Source organism: Borostomias antarcticus, assembly GCF_949987555.1.
Source record: "Borostomias antarcticus genome assembly, chromosome: 15".
In the NCBI taxonomy this organism is placed as follows: domain Eukaryota; kingdom Metazoa; phylum Chordata; class Actinopteri; order Stomiiformes; family Stomiidae; genus Borostomias; species Borostomias antarcticus.
This window is the reverse complement of record NC_140248.1, coordinates 17,886,590-17,902,122: the sequence shown is the minus strand read 5'-3', so window position 1 is coordinate 17,902,122 and position 15,533 is coordinate 17,886,590. Positions and strand designations below refer to the sequence as shown.

Below are 15,533 nucleotides of genomic sequence, written 5' to 3'. Positions count from 1 at the left end.
AAGCATCTTTCCTTTCATGAAAGGAATGAGATAATAATGGAGACAATCAGAGAAGGAAAAATGCACTGCAAAAGCCATAAAACAGTTGTCCTCATCTCCTCCTCATCATTTGTCTTTCAATCTACCAGTTGCATTTTCTCTTTTGAAGATAATGAAGGATGATGATGATTCTCTTCAGGCATGCAGAGGGGTGCCCCACAGGGCCCTATGTGATCCAAATATACAGTATATACACCATAGCTCTCTTCTGCTTCTCCTCAGTGCAGTATGTACACATAGTACAGTGATTGGTTTATCAGTAGTATGGACACTGTCATGACTGGTTCCTGACTGCATGGATGTCAGGAGGGCGTGGCGGGGAGGGTGTGATTCCACAGTGTCTCCTTGTATTTGGGGGGGTGGGGGGTGGGGTGCCTCACACGTGAGTCTCGATGAAGGAGTGGGTGTGCATCATCAGGGGAGGGGACAGGGGTGAGAGGTCAGAGCCCTCCAGGTGGGGCTCTGTCGGGGCAGAGCCGAACTCACAGATGTCCAGAAACAGCTCGTGGTGCTGCTGCTTCCACTCCTGAAACCTCTGGGAGCTCAAGCCGGGCTCTTCCAGCACTTGATTGATGATGGCCAGCTCACACTCTCTGGCCTGGGGGGAACAGCACACAGTCAGTCAGATTGGATCAACATCTAATATATAATCTAACCCTGCTGTCTTCAACAGAGCCGCCATAGATAGCAGATCATGCCGTTTTTTTAAATCGGCCCTTAATACATGAGATCATTTTACCATATCGTCGGTTTAGTAATTTTCAACGCAAAAGGGAAAAATTTATCAAACACAGACCCCCTACCAATCCTCCCTCCCCAACTCAACCCATCTTTCCAGACCGTCTTCAGAGTACCTTCAGAGTGCTACTCAGGGCTCTGATGCGGTGAAGCTTGTCGTTGACGACCGGGTCGTTGCAGCGTTTGAGGAAGGAGCGGCGGAACTCCTGCTTGGTGGAGGGCCTCTGCTCCCCCAGGGCCGTCAGGCTGGCCTGCTCTATGGAGCGGTACAGGTCCCTGTAGCCATCCGCACCCTCGGGCCCCTCGGGGCCGCCTCGCTCTCTAGACCGAGAGTCTGCAGGGGAGAGGAGAAACCATCAAGTGTTATTTTTATTTATTTTCATTTTGTTCGAACTGACTGTGATGGTGGAATCAAAACCTTCCGAGCACGAGCATTTCCTCAGAGAATTTTACTATATGTGGTACCTGTATCTTGTACATATATGATAAATACATGTATGCAACATCCTTGAAATATCCTTGATTCCTTGAAGAATCCTTGAATCTCAAAAACACATAAGATAAAACCAAGAACGCCAGGAAGTCAAGTCAACGCCAGGCTTACCATAGTCTCAACGCCAGGCTTACCATAGTCTCAACGCCAGACCCATAGAGTTCTTTCGCTGATACACTACGAAAGCTAAGTAACTACGTTACTGCATGCTGCAGATCTCTCTATGGGTCTGGGACACTTGCTCGTGCTCAAATCCTGGCCCCCTGAAATCCCGGCGACACCAATCAGTAACGACTTTCGCGATCAGGCGCTCCCACCCATAGATATGCCCCGCCCATCTAACCTGGGCTAGCGTCTCTCATTTGCTGCTACGACCTGTAACTCAATTTTGAACCATCGATACGCCCTCAGAACACGAGTTTGGGCAGTGAAGTGGCACAGACCCTATTATGTATATGCGGAGCGCACCAAAATGAATTGCCCTTCTGGGACTAATAAAGTATTCTGAATCTGAATCTGAATGTGAATATTTGAGTCTGGAGAGAGACCAGGCTCACCGTGGTGTTTCCTGGAGTTGTTCTTCCTGAAGTGCACTTCGTCGTCCTCACTCCTCTCCTCGGAAGGTCCGGCCGGGAGCAGCACCTCCCTGTTCCTGGGCAGGCTCTGGCTGCGCTGCTTGTGGGCGCAGGGGCGGAGCCGACGGCCGTGCTCCTCCACGTCCACCAGGGGGAAGGGACCGTCGCGGTCGGGGCAGCGGCGCCTCTGGGCGGGGAGCGTGGCCTGGCGCCGGCGCTCCGGCGACATCAGCAGCTGTTCCGCCCCCACGTAGCCGCTCCCGTAGCCCGCGTCGCCCTCGCAGGGCGCCGTCTGGAGGAAGTGGAGGCCGGAGCTGGTGAGGGGCGTCTCGATCAGGTCCTGCCAGGAGCGACGCTCGCGGTGCGAGGAGCGGCAGCCGGAGGAGTGGGTGCTGCCGGGGGGGGCGTCCGGGCGGGACTCCTCCGCCGAGGAGTGGGAGTACGTGGACTCGCTGGAGAAGTGGCGCTCGGGGAAGGGGCTGGAGGAGTTCACCTGGAGGGGGAGGGGACAGGTGGGGAGTGGGGTCAGCTGATTTGTGGAGCTCTTGTCTGGGTGAGGTGAGCGCGTATGTGGCTCTTGGGATTAGCTACAAAAAAAAAAACATCTTAAAACTGGAAGCTCTTCCCTCTTCTGCTGTTTTTAGTTCTTGCTGTTTTTAGTTATTTTATCTCTAGCCACTGTGTTTTGTAAACAGTTTTAATTTCTAATTAAAACTGTTTTAAATTGATTTAGTCCTGATATGTTTTTTTACTGTCTCCTTTAACCATTGACATGTTGTTTTCAGTCATTTTTTCTTTTAATGTGCTTATATCCTTTTATATATATTTTTTAATGTGTTTGTAATCTCGGCGGCATTGGAAATTAGGGTAATCTCAATTGTCTTTCTGAGAATAAATAAAGGCTTGAATGAATGAATGAATGTAGAGAGGTGGCTGTACACACATCCGACTGAATCGGAAGGGTATAAGAGCAGAGCATGGCGTAGTAAAAATAGACACTAGCCCCTCACCCTTGTGGTTTTACTCTTGTGAGTGTGTATAATGACATGAGTGTGCATGACTAGGGACTGGAGGCGCCGAACTCACAGACGGGGTGCGGTGGTAGGTGTCACAGCGCGATGACATGGCCTCTTGTTTCAGGGTCATAGAGCCATCCATTTCGTCCTGGTCACTCTCACTCCAGTAGTCTGCCAAAGCAAAGACCAGACCATAAACCATCTGGACAGTGGAACCTCATCCAGATCAACAAAAACATTTTTGTCATCAAAATGGTGATTCCCTCACCCTCATCGGGACGCGCCACCTTATCATCGGGTGTGTAGCCGATGGCTGCCAGGCCAAGACGGTTCATCCATCTGAGTGGGTGACAGGACAGGGCGCAGATGTGCCAAATGAAACGGAAGATCACTGATATATACTGCACTGTACACACAGCTTTGCAAGGCTTCTGGGACAGATTCGTTCTTAGGCCGAATTAAGACAGAGATGATCCGTTTTCCTGACATTATGGATTCATGCGTGCAAAACGTGAATAAAAAAATGACCTCTCACCTGTTCATCTCCTCCAAACAGTCTGTGGCAAAAAAGAAACTCTTGATTTTGGGATGACAAGCTTTGAAGGCACTATGGAGGAAGAGGAACCAAACAGCATCTCATTACTACAGTATGTGAGACGTGGATGATCTGATACTTCAACATCCCTGCACTACTGTACATGGTTTATATTTGAAAACTGTACAGTAAGTCCACTGTGGCTTTACGCTCATACATTATGCATTGTTCTCTCAGTATGCGTCTCTCCCAGAACCACCGGGGTGTGTGCTAATGGCCATGAGCCGGGCCTGGCCAGACGCTCTGACCCGTGCTCCGCACGGCCACTCAGGTTGAGTCAGACACCCATTTCTTCTGCCGGTGACAGTAATGGTTATTTTAGGTTCTCGTTGAAAAGGAAAAAAATGCGGAGATGTGGAGACAGAATAGATGCCAGAACATTGGTGTCTGAGAGAGGACCTGTTTTGCCTCTCGGTTGCGTTTATTTATTTATTTTTTCAATTTACGTATTCTGTAACACTTCAGCGTTTCTTGCTTCTTTCTTATTTGCTATTTATTACATTGTATTTTATTGTTTTATTGTTCAGTGCCTTTTAGCCCACTGTACGGCACTTTGGTCAACCACTGTTGTTTTTAAATGTGCTTTATACAGTACAATGAGTTTGACTTGACTTGACTTGATTTGACTTACTGTTTCCTTCTGCATTCGATGGCTCTGTCTATGCGGAACTCGGGCAGGCTGATGAAGCCCTCAGCTTTCTCATCCTGAGCAGGGAGGGATGTGGGAGGAGAGAGGAGGTGTTAATTATCTCAATTGAGGGTTTATACCATAGATATAATTACAAAATCATAGACCATACAATATCATATTACTGAGTGATGAAGGAATGTTCATTAGTAAAATGGGTGTCTGGTATGGCAATGCATCATAGAGTCTACGGGGCAGGTGTACTAAGCATGTTAGCACCTGTTTTAGGCGTAATTTTGTTGGAACATTCTTCCTGCCGCAGGAGCACGGAATGGCAAGTTGCGATTTTCCGCCTCATTCATGGGAGACTCGAGGGAAAAGTGGGGAGTTTCGCACACAAACATGGGATGAGATGCGCAAGGAGAGACTGATTGCGTATTCCGTTGTACGTATGAAAGCTGTTGCATTGTATGCATGAAGACACAGGCCAAGAGCATGCTGGGAGACAGGCCCTTCGCTAGCCAGTCTTAAGGGGGGCATATGAACTGCGCATATGAGGAGGTACTGGAACTGGGCAAATGAGGGGGTACAATTATTATTAAATATTTTTGCTAATCTGATATGCTATTGTATTCATGCAGCACTGACACATACTAACCATACAAGGTTGCAAACTAACTAATTGATCTCAGATAGATATGTCCAGATGTATTAAGCCAGACATTCACTGATTAGACAACTGGCACCAATCAGGTAGCTTCATGGGACCATCCTGAACTCACAAGTTCACTTTCAGTTTCTCAACCCCTTTGAAAAGAAAATATATTCCCCTATATATTAACTATCAATATATTATAGTATGTAAAATATATGGATGGAATATACAGAATAATATATAAGGAATTGCCTCTTTTCATATATATCCTAATTTACCTATATATCTTAATGTATGTCATTTTATACATAGTAATACACGTCATAATACAGTATATGATAAACAATATATTACAATATAATGAATAATACATAAGAAATTAATGAATGAATATATTGATGATTTTTTTTCTCCTGCTCTTAACCTCTCCCATCGTCCTTCCCCCAAGGGCAGCTGGGAGCAGACAGTAGGCAGCGTGCATGCTGGGACGCGCCCGGGAGCCAACCAAGCGCTCCTGTCTGTCTTCGCCAGGTTGAGACAGCGTTATTGATCTGTTCTTCTGCATGTTTTTCATATTAATGGGGGAAACCCTTGCGAACACAGGGACAACATGCAAACTCCACACAGAAAGCCCCAGAGTCCTTCGTGCTGTGAGGTGACAGTACTAGGTACTGCGCCACCGTCCGGCACGTGAGAGATTTTGAGGTTCAGTGTCTTTGCTCACTTCGGCACACTCCGGAAGCTGGGATTGAACCGTGATTCTGACCTGAGTTACGTGCCGCCCCTGCTATATAGTTCCTGTCATTTCTGGTTAATCTTTGTCACATTCATGTTAAAACTGGTTGTCGATTTCATGGCCTTTTTTGAGGAATTATGCACACAGAATAATGTGTACCAGTAGAGCAGGAGCTTACGTTCTGGTTGGTGTACCAGTAGAGGGAGGAGCTTACATTCTGATTGGTGTACCAGTAGAGGGAGGAGCTTACGTTCTGGGTGGTGTACCAGTAGAGGAAGAAGCTTATATTCTGATTGGTGTACCAGTAGAGGGAGGAGCTTACGTTCTGGTTGGTGTACCAGTAGAGGGAGGAGCTTACATTCTGGTTGGTGTACCAGTAGAGGGAGGAGCTTACATTCTGGTTGGTGTACCAGTAGAGGGAGGAGCTTACATTCTGATTGGTGTACCAGTAGAGGGAGAAGCTTACGTTCTGGTTGGTGTACCAGTAGAGGGAGGAGCTTACGTTCTGATTGGTGTACCAGTAGAGGGAGAAGCTTACGTTCTGGTTGGTGTACCAGTAGAGGGAGGAGCTTACGTTCTGATTGGTGTACCAGTAGAGGGAGAAGCTTACGTTCTGGTTGGTGTACCAGTAGAGGGAGGAGTCCTTGAGGATGAACCAGTATTTCTTCCACTTCTGTGTGAAGTATCCCTTGGCGTCCTTCTTCTTCCAGAGCCAGCCCTCACAGTCTCCGTGGCCCAGGTCCTTACAGGAGATCCGCCGGCGGCTCGCGCTGCTCAGAGAACCTGAGGGGAGGAACAGAGCATATATATATATATATATATATATATATAATATAACATATATAACATATATATACATATATAGAATCAGCACCTCTAAATCTGAGGCCATGGTTCTCAGCAGGAAACCGGTGGTTTGTCCGCTCCGAGTAGGAAATGAGTCCTTACCCCAAGTGAAGGAGTTCAAGTATCTGGGGGTCTTGTTCACGAGTGAGGGAACCATGGAGAGAGAGTTTGGTCGGAGAATCGGAGTAGCTGGTGCCGTTCTGCAGTCACTTAACCACACTGTTGTGACGAAAATAGAGCTGAGCCAAAAGGCAAAGCTTTCGATCTACCGGTCTATCTTCATCCCCACCCTCTCCTATGGTCATGAAGGATGGGTCATGACCGAAAGAACGAGATCACGGATACAAGCGGCCGAAATAATTTTCTCCGGAGGGTGGCTGGGGTCTCCCTGAGAGATCGGGTGAGAAGTTCAGTCATCCGGGAGAGACTCAGAGTAGAGACGCTGCTCCTTTGCGTCAGAATGAGCCAGTTGAGGTGGTTCGGGCATCTAGTGAGGATGCCTCCTGGGCGCCTCCCTAGGGAGGTGTTCCAGGCATGTCTGGCTGGGAGGAGGCCGCGGGGTAGACCCAGGACTAGGTGGCGGGACTACATCTCCGCACTGGCCTGTGAGCGGCTTAAGATTCCCCAGGCAGAGCTGGTTGATGCTGCCAGGGAAAGGGATGTCTGGGGCCCCCTGCTGGAACTGCTGCCTCCGCGATCCGACCCCGGATAATATCATATATCATATTAGAGACTACAGGGATAGCTAACACATAATGGCCTACCAGCTTCTCTACTGTTAGTCATGTCTCTCTTATGAAGTATTTAGCCCATGTTTACTGCTCTGTATATGTTCTTAGCCAATAGACAAACATTTTCCAGGAGCTTGCTCGATCGTCTCGATGAGAGAGGTCAGGGAAAAAAATGTACAGCTCACTTTTCTGGCCCCCGGGTGAAACTGTTTTTTTGCTTCCCTCTGGAATATGTAGGGGTGGGACCTAAGTTTAAAACCGAACAAACTGTAGTTTGAAGAAAGAGGATGGGCCTATCCTGCACACGGCGAGAACTCCTGGGAAAGACACCAATGAAAAGATTTTATGCGCAAAGTATTGATTGGCCCTCGCAGATAGTGGGGTTGTGCAGGGAGGCTGATTTGGCTTCTGATTGGTCATTGACCGCATCGTTGCAGCTAATGAGTCGAGCTGTCAGTAGCATATCTGGCACATAAAGTGCGATTTAAGCTACTTGGACTTTCTCCTTTTCTTGACCGGATGAGTTTTTCATAGTCCCGACTATACGCTCCTGATGACATTATGTTCAAATGTAGCTGCATTTGACGGACAGCCGCTGGCTCCGCCCCATGTTTTGCTGCGCTTTATTCCAGACTAGTACATGTCTTACCTTTGGTTCTCTTTTTGGTCTTAGTCCTCAAAGACGCGTAGTGAAATGTCTGTAGGGACAGAGGACAGAGAAGGGGGGCTAGGTTAGCAAAAGGCTAATGGATTAATTGTATGGTGCCATACTGTCCATTGTATGATTGTGTAATGGTGGTGTGTACTGTATGTGGAGGAGGGGTGTTGAGATTACCTTCCTCATGGATGGGCCTCCTTGTCTCTCGATGCCAAAACTAGCATACCTGAGCAGGAGAGAGCGGCTTTAGGAGAGGAAAGCAGACAAACCCATCTCTGTGGGCTCTTCTTCACCAGGGCTCTTCTCCGGTACATTCTCTGTACACTACTCTACATTCTATCTATACTTTTCTTTTCCCTTTTCAACACGATTATCTGGGCGGGGGGGTGGAGGGGGGGGTCACTGGCAAAGGCACAAGTCTTTTGTCGCATATAAAGAACAGGATGTTAACTGAGTGAACAGGATGTAAACCTGCGAGTGAAGACTTCTGGGAGAGGTAATGTGAGCTACGGTAGCAAAACCACAGCCAACTGGGGCAGGAAATGTGCTTGAGGTCATCTCCCTGCAGGCTGAAGCTCAGCACCACTCAACAGAAATCGTACATGGTATAGGACATTCTCACGCTGGCTATCTGCGCTAGCCTTAACAGTAGCACTCAATCTAGCAATAAAGCCCTATTATCAGCATAGAACACTGATGTTCCATAACCACTTTGAGAAGCACTGTTTATCCATTGTTGAATTACTTCTTCCTCAAATGATCCATTGACACAAGCCTCTTCTCTTGAGTATACATTAGATATTAGACCCACACGTCCTCATCAGCTGTTTGCTTGCTCGAGTTCAAGAGCTCCTCTTTTAGTGTCAAGTTCACATAATATACTTTGCAACAGTGTAAACATTTCAAATGCTAAGGCAGTAAACATCTGAAATAAGTACATCATCACTCACCTGTCTGAGTCAGCTCTCAGTGTGTCCCCAACTCTCTGTGGGAAGGTAGACAGCACATTAGATCATTAGAGAGAGAGAGAGAGAGAGAGAGAGGTAGACAGAGAGTGAGTGGGAGGAGAGAGAGAGAGTGATCACAGTGAGAGATGGTGGATCACTGTCCTCTCAGTTGGAGGCCTATGTTTCCTGTGGTGACCAAGCAGAGCAGAGCAGAGACGGGCAGCGGTGCAGCTCTGGGGGAGCGGGGCTTTCTGGGGTTGTGGAAACAGAGGGGGTGTGTGGGTGTGGGTGGCAACAAAGCCCTCACCACAAATAGCCCTTTTCCACCAAAAGAACTCTGGTTCGTGAACCGGTTTGTTTCAAAATTCCTGGAACCTTTGTTCTGTCCAGAGAACGGGCCCGCGTTTCGACCAGTTTTGAGCCGAACCGTTGTACGCCAGCCCACGCCCATGATGTCGTCACAGTTCGCATTGAAAAACCTACTATTTTGTGGTGCCGGTTCGGAACCAGCTTTCAGGTTCCCGAACTCATTTCTTTTTGGTCGAAATGCTCGGAACCATTCAAAATTAGGTTCGCGAACCGGCACCGAACCGGTTCCCTCTTGGTGGAAAAGGCCTAAAAGTGTCACTGCACAACCTACGACACAAAGATGCCAAATCTGCAACGTAAATATAAAAAATAAAAAAAACTTTTTCCAGCACAAGAGTCACAACTGGCACTGTAGCGTCGACTCACGTGGTACATTGGCACAGTGTGGCTCTCAGGCAGTGGGAAGGGCAGGCCCTCTGGGGGTCCCGGGTCCAGTCTGGTGGGCGGGGCCAGCATGGAGGGGCTGATGGGATAGCTGGGGCTGCTGGGGTTGTGGCTCTTCTTGCGGGAGCGCCGGCCCGTGTCTCTCTTGGACTCCCGAGCGTCCGGCTCCTCCTGGATCACCAGGATCTTGTCGTCGCTCATGTAGCGCAGCAGAGAGTTGTCCGAGTCTGGGACAGGAAAAGAGAGGGGGAGGGGGAGAGAGGGATAAAAGGTTTACTTTCTGATGAAGATCGAATAAGATCGAAACGTCATATTTAATAAATTATTGGAAACATTCCATATGCTCCAGTGTGTGGACTCTACTCTTCTTCTAAGAAGTCTAGTTACCATGAAGAATGGGATACTGTGTGCCTGTTATGTGATAGACATTGGGCCTGTGAAAACATGTTTTAAAGAACTTAGAGAACGCATGAGAAACACCTTTTGAATATTTCTATTGAGACACCTGTGGTTGACACCATGAGCACACCTCACAGACCTGCCTGTTTTCCACAGAATTCGTCAGGTGACCTGTAGGTCCATAGAGGCCAGCAGGCATGGAGGGGGCGTGGTTTCAGACCGGGAAGGCATATACACTGCATTAGAATCCATGCAAGCTATCTATTTATAGCCCCAGTCGTGGGAGTGAGATGCTACCACCCACTCAATCGTGCTCCAGTACACTGTCTCATGCTACTTAACATGCTCACAGCAGACGGAGGTCGTGGCATGAACATAAACAGAGGCTTTGCATTTGTTGATGTTAGCGTCTTGTACACTGGGAACACTGGGGGCTATTAATCAATGTTCCCCCGGTGAGATGTTTATTAAAAAAAAAAGACTAAAAAAAAGACAAATGTAAAACAAATGCTTCCGGGAAAAAAAGTGTATATTTTGTGTCAAAGCCGAAAGCCGTCAAACTGAACGCATGAACAGAGATGCAGCTCCGGTTTCTGTCATGTTCGTTTTGTGTTTGACAGCGAGTTGAGGTTCTATGCTATACTTCACCAACGCAGACGAAAGCCCATTCCCACTTTGGCGCTAGAGATAATCAAGTGGGGTGGTGTGTGTGTGTGTGTGTGTGTGTGTGTGTGTGTGTGTGTGTGTGTGTGTGTGTATGCGGGAGGGGGGCCCCATCTGAACCTCGGCTACCTTTCCTGTACCTTCGTGTCTCTCTCATCAAGTTGGAATCCCCTGGCATGGAAACTGACCTGAGGTCAGCCGGAAAGAAGTCAGAGGAGCGTGACGGTGTCAGCTGAGGGGGGAGCTGGAGGAGCTGGAGGAGTTAGGGGAGTTAGGGGAGCTGGAGGAGCTGGAGGAGCTGGGGGAGCTGGAGGAGCTGGAGGAGTTAGGGGAGCTGGAGGAGCTGGAGGAGCTGGAGGAGTTAGGGGAGCTGGAGGAGCTGGAGGAGCTGGAGGAGTTAGGGGAGCTGGAGGAGCTGGAGGAGCTGGAGGAGCTGGGGGAGTTAGGGGAGCTGGAGGAGTTAGGGGAGCTGGAGGAGCTGGAGGAGTTAGGGGAGCTGGAGGAGCTGGAGGAGCTGGGGGAGCTGGAGGAGTTAGGGGAGCTGGGGGAGCTGGAGGAGCTGGAGGAGTTAGGGGAGCTGGGGGAGGGGAGGGAGCTGGAGGAGTTAGGGGAGCTGGAGGAGTTAGGGGAGCTGGAGGAGCTGGAGGAGCTGGGGGAGCTGGAGGAGCTGGGGGGGTTAGGGGAGCTGGGGGAGGGGAGGGAGCTGGGGGAGCTGGAGGAGTTAGGGGAGCTGGAGGAGCTGGGGGAGTTAGGGGAGCTGGAGGAGCTGGGGGGGTTAGGGGAGCTGGGGGAGGGGAGGGAGCTGGGGGAGCTGGAGGAGTTAGGGGAGCTGGGGGAGCTGGAGGAGTTAGGGGAGCTGGGGGAGGGGAGGGAGCTGGGGGAGCTGGAGGAGTTAGGGGAGCTGGAGGAGCTGGGGGAGCTGGGGGAGCTGGAGGAGTTAGGGGAGCTGGGGGAGCTGGAGGAGCTGGAGGAGCTGGGGGAGTTAGGGGAGCTGGGGGAGGGGAGGGTCTGCCTGACTGGCTGAGGAGGAGAGAAGGAGGGTTGATGATGAGAGAGAGAGGAGTGTGCCTGGGAGGGTGTGTGTGTGTGTGTGTGTGTGTGTGTGTGTGTGTGTGTGTGTGTGTGTGTGTGTGTGTGTGTGTGTGTGTGTGCGTGCGTGTGTGTGTGTGTGATAGGGCGTACAGCGCAAGCAGTGGGCGGCTGTAGCTCAGGAGGTAGAGCGGGTCGTCCAATGGTCGTAGGGTTGCCGGTTCCAATCCCGGCTCCTCCTGACGACACGTCGAAGTGTCCTTGGGCAAGACACTGAACCCCAAATTGCTCTCAATGAGCAGGCTGGCATCTTGCATGGCAGCTACCGTCATAGGTGTGCGAACGTGAGTGTGAATGAGAGGCCTTCATTGTAAAGCGCTTTGGATAAAAGCGCTAAGTGCAGTCCATTTACCATTTGGGAATATGTGACCAGTGTGTGTGTGTGTGTGTGTGTGTGTGCATCATGGGGACGGTGCGACCTACTCATGGCACCCAGGCCCCCACAGACAGAGCTGGGGAGAGTGTTCTCCGCTTGGAGCCATTACAGGCTTGGAAATAATCCAACCTCACTTCCCTGGCAGGTTGTTAACATGAAAAACACTTCGCCTGGCGGAGCCAACAGGATTTATCTCTGCACCACTAGACACTGTAAAATACACACCACACGGCCTGATCAGCCAAGGGGGAAGTACGATGGAGGGGGGTGGTGTGTGTGGGGGGGGGGGGTGACGGCTGCATGCCCACCTCCTCCTCCTCCTCCCCCCTCAGAAGGAGACACGGGACGTTGCCAAGGGCTGGCAGAGACCTACTTCGCTGTTTCCCGCACCGACAGTGGGTCGGTCAGATTCCGGAGTGACGCCGCGCGGCGTGTGAACGAGCTCATCATGCGGCGTGTGAACGAGCTCATCAGGCAGAGTGCAAACGCAGCGGCGGGCCGGCTAGCCAGGCCGAGAGGGGGGAGGCGGCGTCCCACTTCCCCGCTGCAGTGTTGGCGACAGACGGGGTTTCGCTGGGGGGAGGCCGGGGGGGGGCATCTGTGTAAGAAGGGGAGTGGTTTCTGAGGAAGGGGGAAATGATTCTCTGCGCAGCACGGCGCCACGGGCTTTCCGCTCTCTAGGTGCCGTTGGGGGCTGCGTTAACCGTACGAGGGGCCTGCACTCGCATGGCTGAGGGCACGCCTGGATTTCCGCCCCCAGAGCCCCCTCGATGGCCTGGCTGGCAGCTCGCTAGGGGGGTGGGGGGGGGGAGCGACTCACCGTGGGTGGGCGTCCTGTCCCTCCTCCGGACCCCCGTGGGGCGGCCCCTCTCGTACTCCTGGCCCGGCGCCAGGCAGTCCTCCTCCACCAGGGTGAAGTACTTGCCCCCCTCGTGGTCCAGATAGAAGCTGGGCGACTCCGAGCCCTTCATGCCCATCTTCTCCAGGCTGTACTTGTTGATGTCGTCACAGGACATGATGCCGATCTCCTCTCTTGGAGGCGACAGGAAGGATAGATCGTTAGAACGGACGGGCTGGGTCAACCTAGCCTGGTATGACCATCCCGATCACGCAAGCTTACTGCTTCGCTCCGCAATATCAGTCTGGACTTTGCCCCATAAAGAGCGATTTCGTGGGCATGTGCCTTGACCGACACAATACCTTCAGCCAATCAGCGTTCAGCAAACAATTGCCAAATCCAGTCAGAAGAACGGCAAAAACGTATTTTCCACCGAGAAACTCCGCTAGTGCATACTCTTGTTCTTGTTTAAGTGTTGTGTTTAAGTCTATTTCTGCAATAACTGCACTTATAGCTGCGTTTATTCTTCTAACGTTAACATTACCACTCATTGCTTCGGGAGCCGCCATGTTTCAGCCTGTATTTTACATCACCAAGTACACAAACCAATCAGGGGCTGCTTTCCACTGTGGTACGGAACAGCAGTTAAAACGCAGTCCCTGATTGGCCCAGTATGGTCTGGATTTTGGGATAATCGCTCTGGAGGAGGCGAAGGCCAGACCGTTCTGCGTTAGTGAAACCGAATGTGAGCTAGCGAGAACGGGATGCGGGTCTAGGCTTCAAACCTGGGTCAAAATACTACTTGAAATTACTTTAGCGTTGGCTTCAGTCTGCCTGGATTGTCAGGTTTGGATTTTGGGGGAACAGCCTATTGGTTATATTGTGCCAGACAAAAACAATCAAGCGCAGATAAGTAACTGAGGTGATTTCAAATAGCATATATGGACCCAGGTCTGCTATCTTACCTGTGTCCGTACAGCCCTGAGACAGGAGACAGAATGAAGACGTCATGGCCGCCGTCCAGGGTGGAGGACATGCCCATGGTGCCCATGCTGTTGGGGGGGGTGTTGGGGTCACTGTTGGGGCTGGTGGGGATGGGCTGTGGAGACCAGGACACACAGGGGTAAGAATCAGAATCAGAATTATTAATTATTTTAAGTATAGCCAACAACAACACAACAATGGACCAGTGCAAGGACAGGACAGGACAGGACAGGACAGGACAGGACAGGACAGGACAGGACAGGACAGGACAGGACAGGACAGGACAGTGCATGGCAGGACACTACACTAAAGTGCAGTGATACAAACATAGTGCCAAAAGCAGCAGTGCATTTGACCTACAAAAGTGCAGTAATCAGTATAATGCAGTAATCAGTATAGTGCAAAAATTGCAGGGGGCAGGGGAAAGAGTCAGAGGGGAGCCTGGTTGATAAGGCTGATGGCCGTGGAGAAAAAGCTGTTCCTGTGTCGAACCAAGAGAACCAAGAGAACCAGACTGGGCTTGAATAATGTGAGACAACAAAGCAAAGAATAGAAGCATTTACTGTGTTTCCACTCTGTCCACATCAAGAATACAGCATGTTGCATGTTAAGACCGTCGATTCTACACAGACACCGACATAGCAAACACTACACTACTATGGAGAAAAAGACGCTGATCATTGTTGAATGAGGGCCTTCAGACAGGGAGGGGTTGTGAAGTGCCTCATATTAGCAACAGTGATCTCGTCCTTAGCAACCGAGAAAATCTTGAGCGAGGTCTGTTGGCAACCACGGAGGGGATAGCAACAGGACCCCTAGCAACAAGAGATTCGGTGATCACGACTACACATCATTGAAGTCAAGACGTGTCAAGCATGGTGGGGAGGAGGAGTCCACCAGAACTATGAGGCAAAAACTAAGCCCGTGTGACTCACGCAATCTGATCAGGGGAGACTGTCCGACCAGCACCGATGCAAAACAACACATAACCCCTCTCCCAAATTAGCATATCTTTTACACAGTGATGTCCAACGTCAGAGGATGAGACAGAGTTGAGTTCAGAGGAGACGAGAGACTCCTGGTTTCGGGAAGTCCGTCTCGTCGTTCTGCAGGATGTGAACCCGGCGTAAGGCTGGGCGACACGGTGCCGTGCTGACCCCCTCGGCGCCGGGCCTCCGTCCTTGGGTGCGTCCTAACAGGCGGCCCGGTGCTCCTGAGGGAGGTGGCTGAACAGATGGCTGGGGTCACCCTGCTCTCACCCTCACTCACAATGACAGGGCTGCCCGCCACGCTAAGAGGCCGAGTCCACAGCTTACCACTTATTTTGATCTTATCAAGTCAAGGACTTTTGGATTGTAAGGGGTTACTATATTCAAATCCAAAACTCATCACATGCTTATATACTTATTTTGTCTTTGTAAAGGATAGTACTTGTGCTTGATTCCAGACAGGAATGCCCTCTGTCTCTGTCTATCAGGATGTGATTCTAGCTGATCATCCATCTACAGACCTGGGAGACAAGCTCTGACAGCCCACATACTGTCATCCTGCCAAAGGAACCTCTATCTATAACATCTCTATCTCCTGAACAACTCTACCACCATAACAATCTCTATTACTCTGAATGTGGGCAATATAATATATTGTGTTTCTCATAAAATACCCTGGAGAATTGCTATGAAATGAAAATTGAATTCTATATTCACCCACCAAAGGTAACATAGGTCAAGCAAAACATGTTCCAACACGGCAAAACATGGAGCTGTAGTGCGAA

At 50.2% G+C, this 15,533-nt stretch overlaps 1 protein-coding gene across 1 annotated transcript in view; it reads right to left on the bottom strand.

The window, feature by feature from the left end:
* Positions 1–415: 415 nt before the first annotated feature.
* Positions 416–15,533, bottom strand: part of LOC311318190 (connector enhancer of kinase suppressor of ras 2) — a gene marked incomplete at both ends in the record, with an annotated part of 34,718 nt that continues 19,600 nt past the window's right edge. Inside the window, 15 exons of the mRNA XM_084449441.1 lie at positions 416–637; positions 894–1,111; positions 1,828–2,338; positions 2,932–3,032; positions 3,130–3,200; positions 3,397–3,468; positions 4,088–4,161; positions 6,086–6,258; positions 7,702–7,750; positions 7,888–7,936; positions 8,661–8,695; positions 9,393–9,637; positions 10,593–10,670; positions 12,758–12,969; positions 13,741–13,874. Coding sequence (XP_084305567.1) covers positions 416–637; positions 894–1,111; positions 1,828–2,338; positions 2,932–3,032; positions 3,130–3,200; positions 3,397–3,468; positions 4,088–4,161; positions 6,086–6,258; positions 7,702–7,750; positions 7,888–7,936; positions 8,661–8,695; positions 9,393–9,637; positions 10,593–10,670; positions 12,758–12,969; positions 13,741–13,874 — 2,244 coding nt within the window. The remainder of the gene's footprint in view (positions 638–893; positions 1,112–1,827; positions 2,339–2,931; positions 3,033–3,129; positions 3,201–3,396; positions 3,469–4,087; positions 4,162–6,085; positions 6,259–7,701; positions 7,751–7,887; positions 7,937–8,660; positions 8,696–9,392; positions 9,638–10,592; positions 10,671–12,757; positions 12,970–13,740; positions 13,875–15,533) is intronic.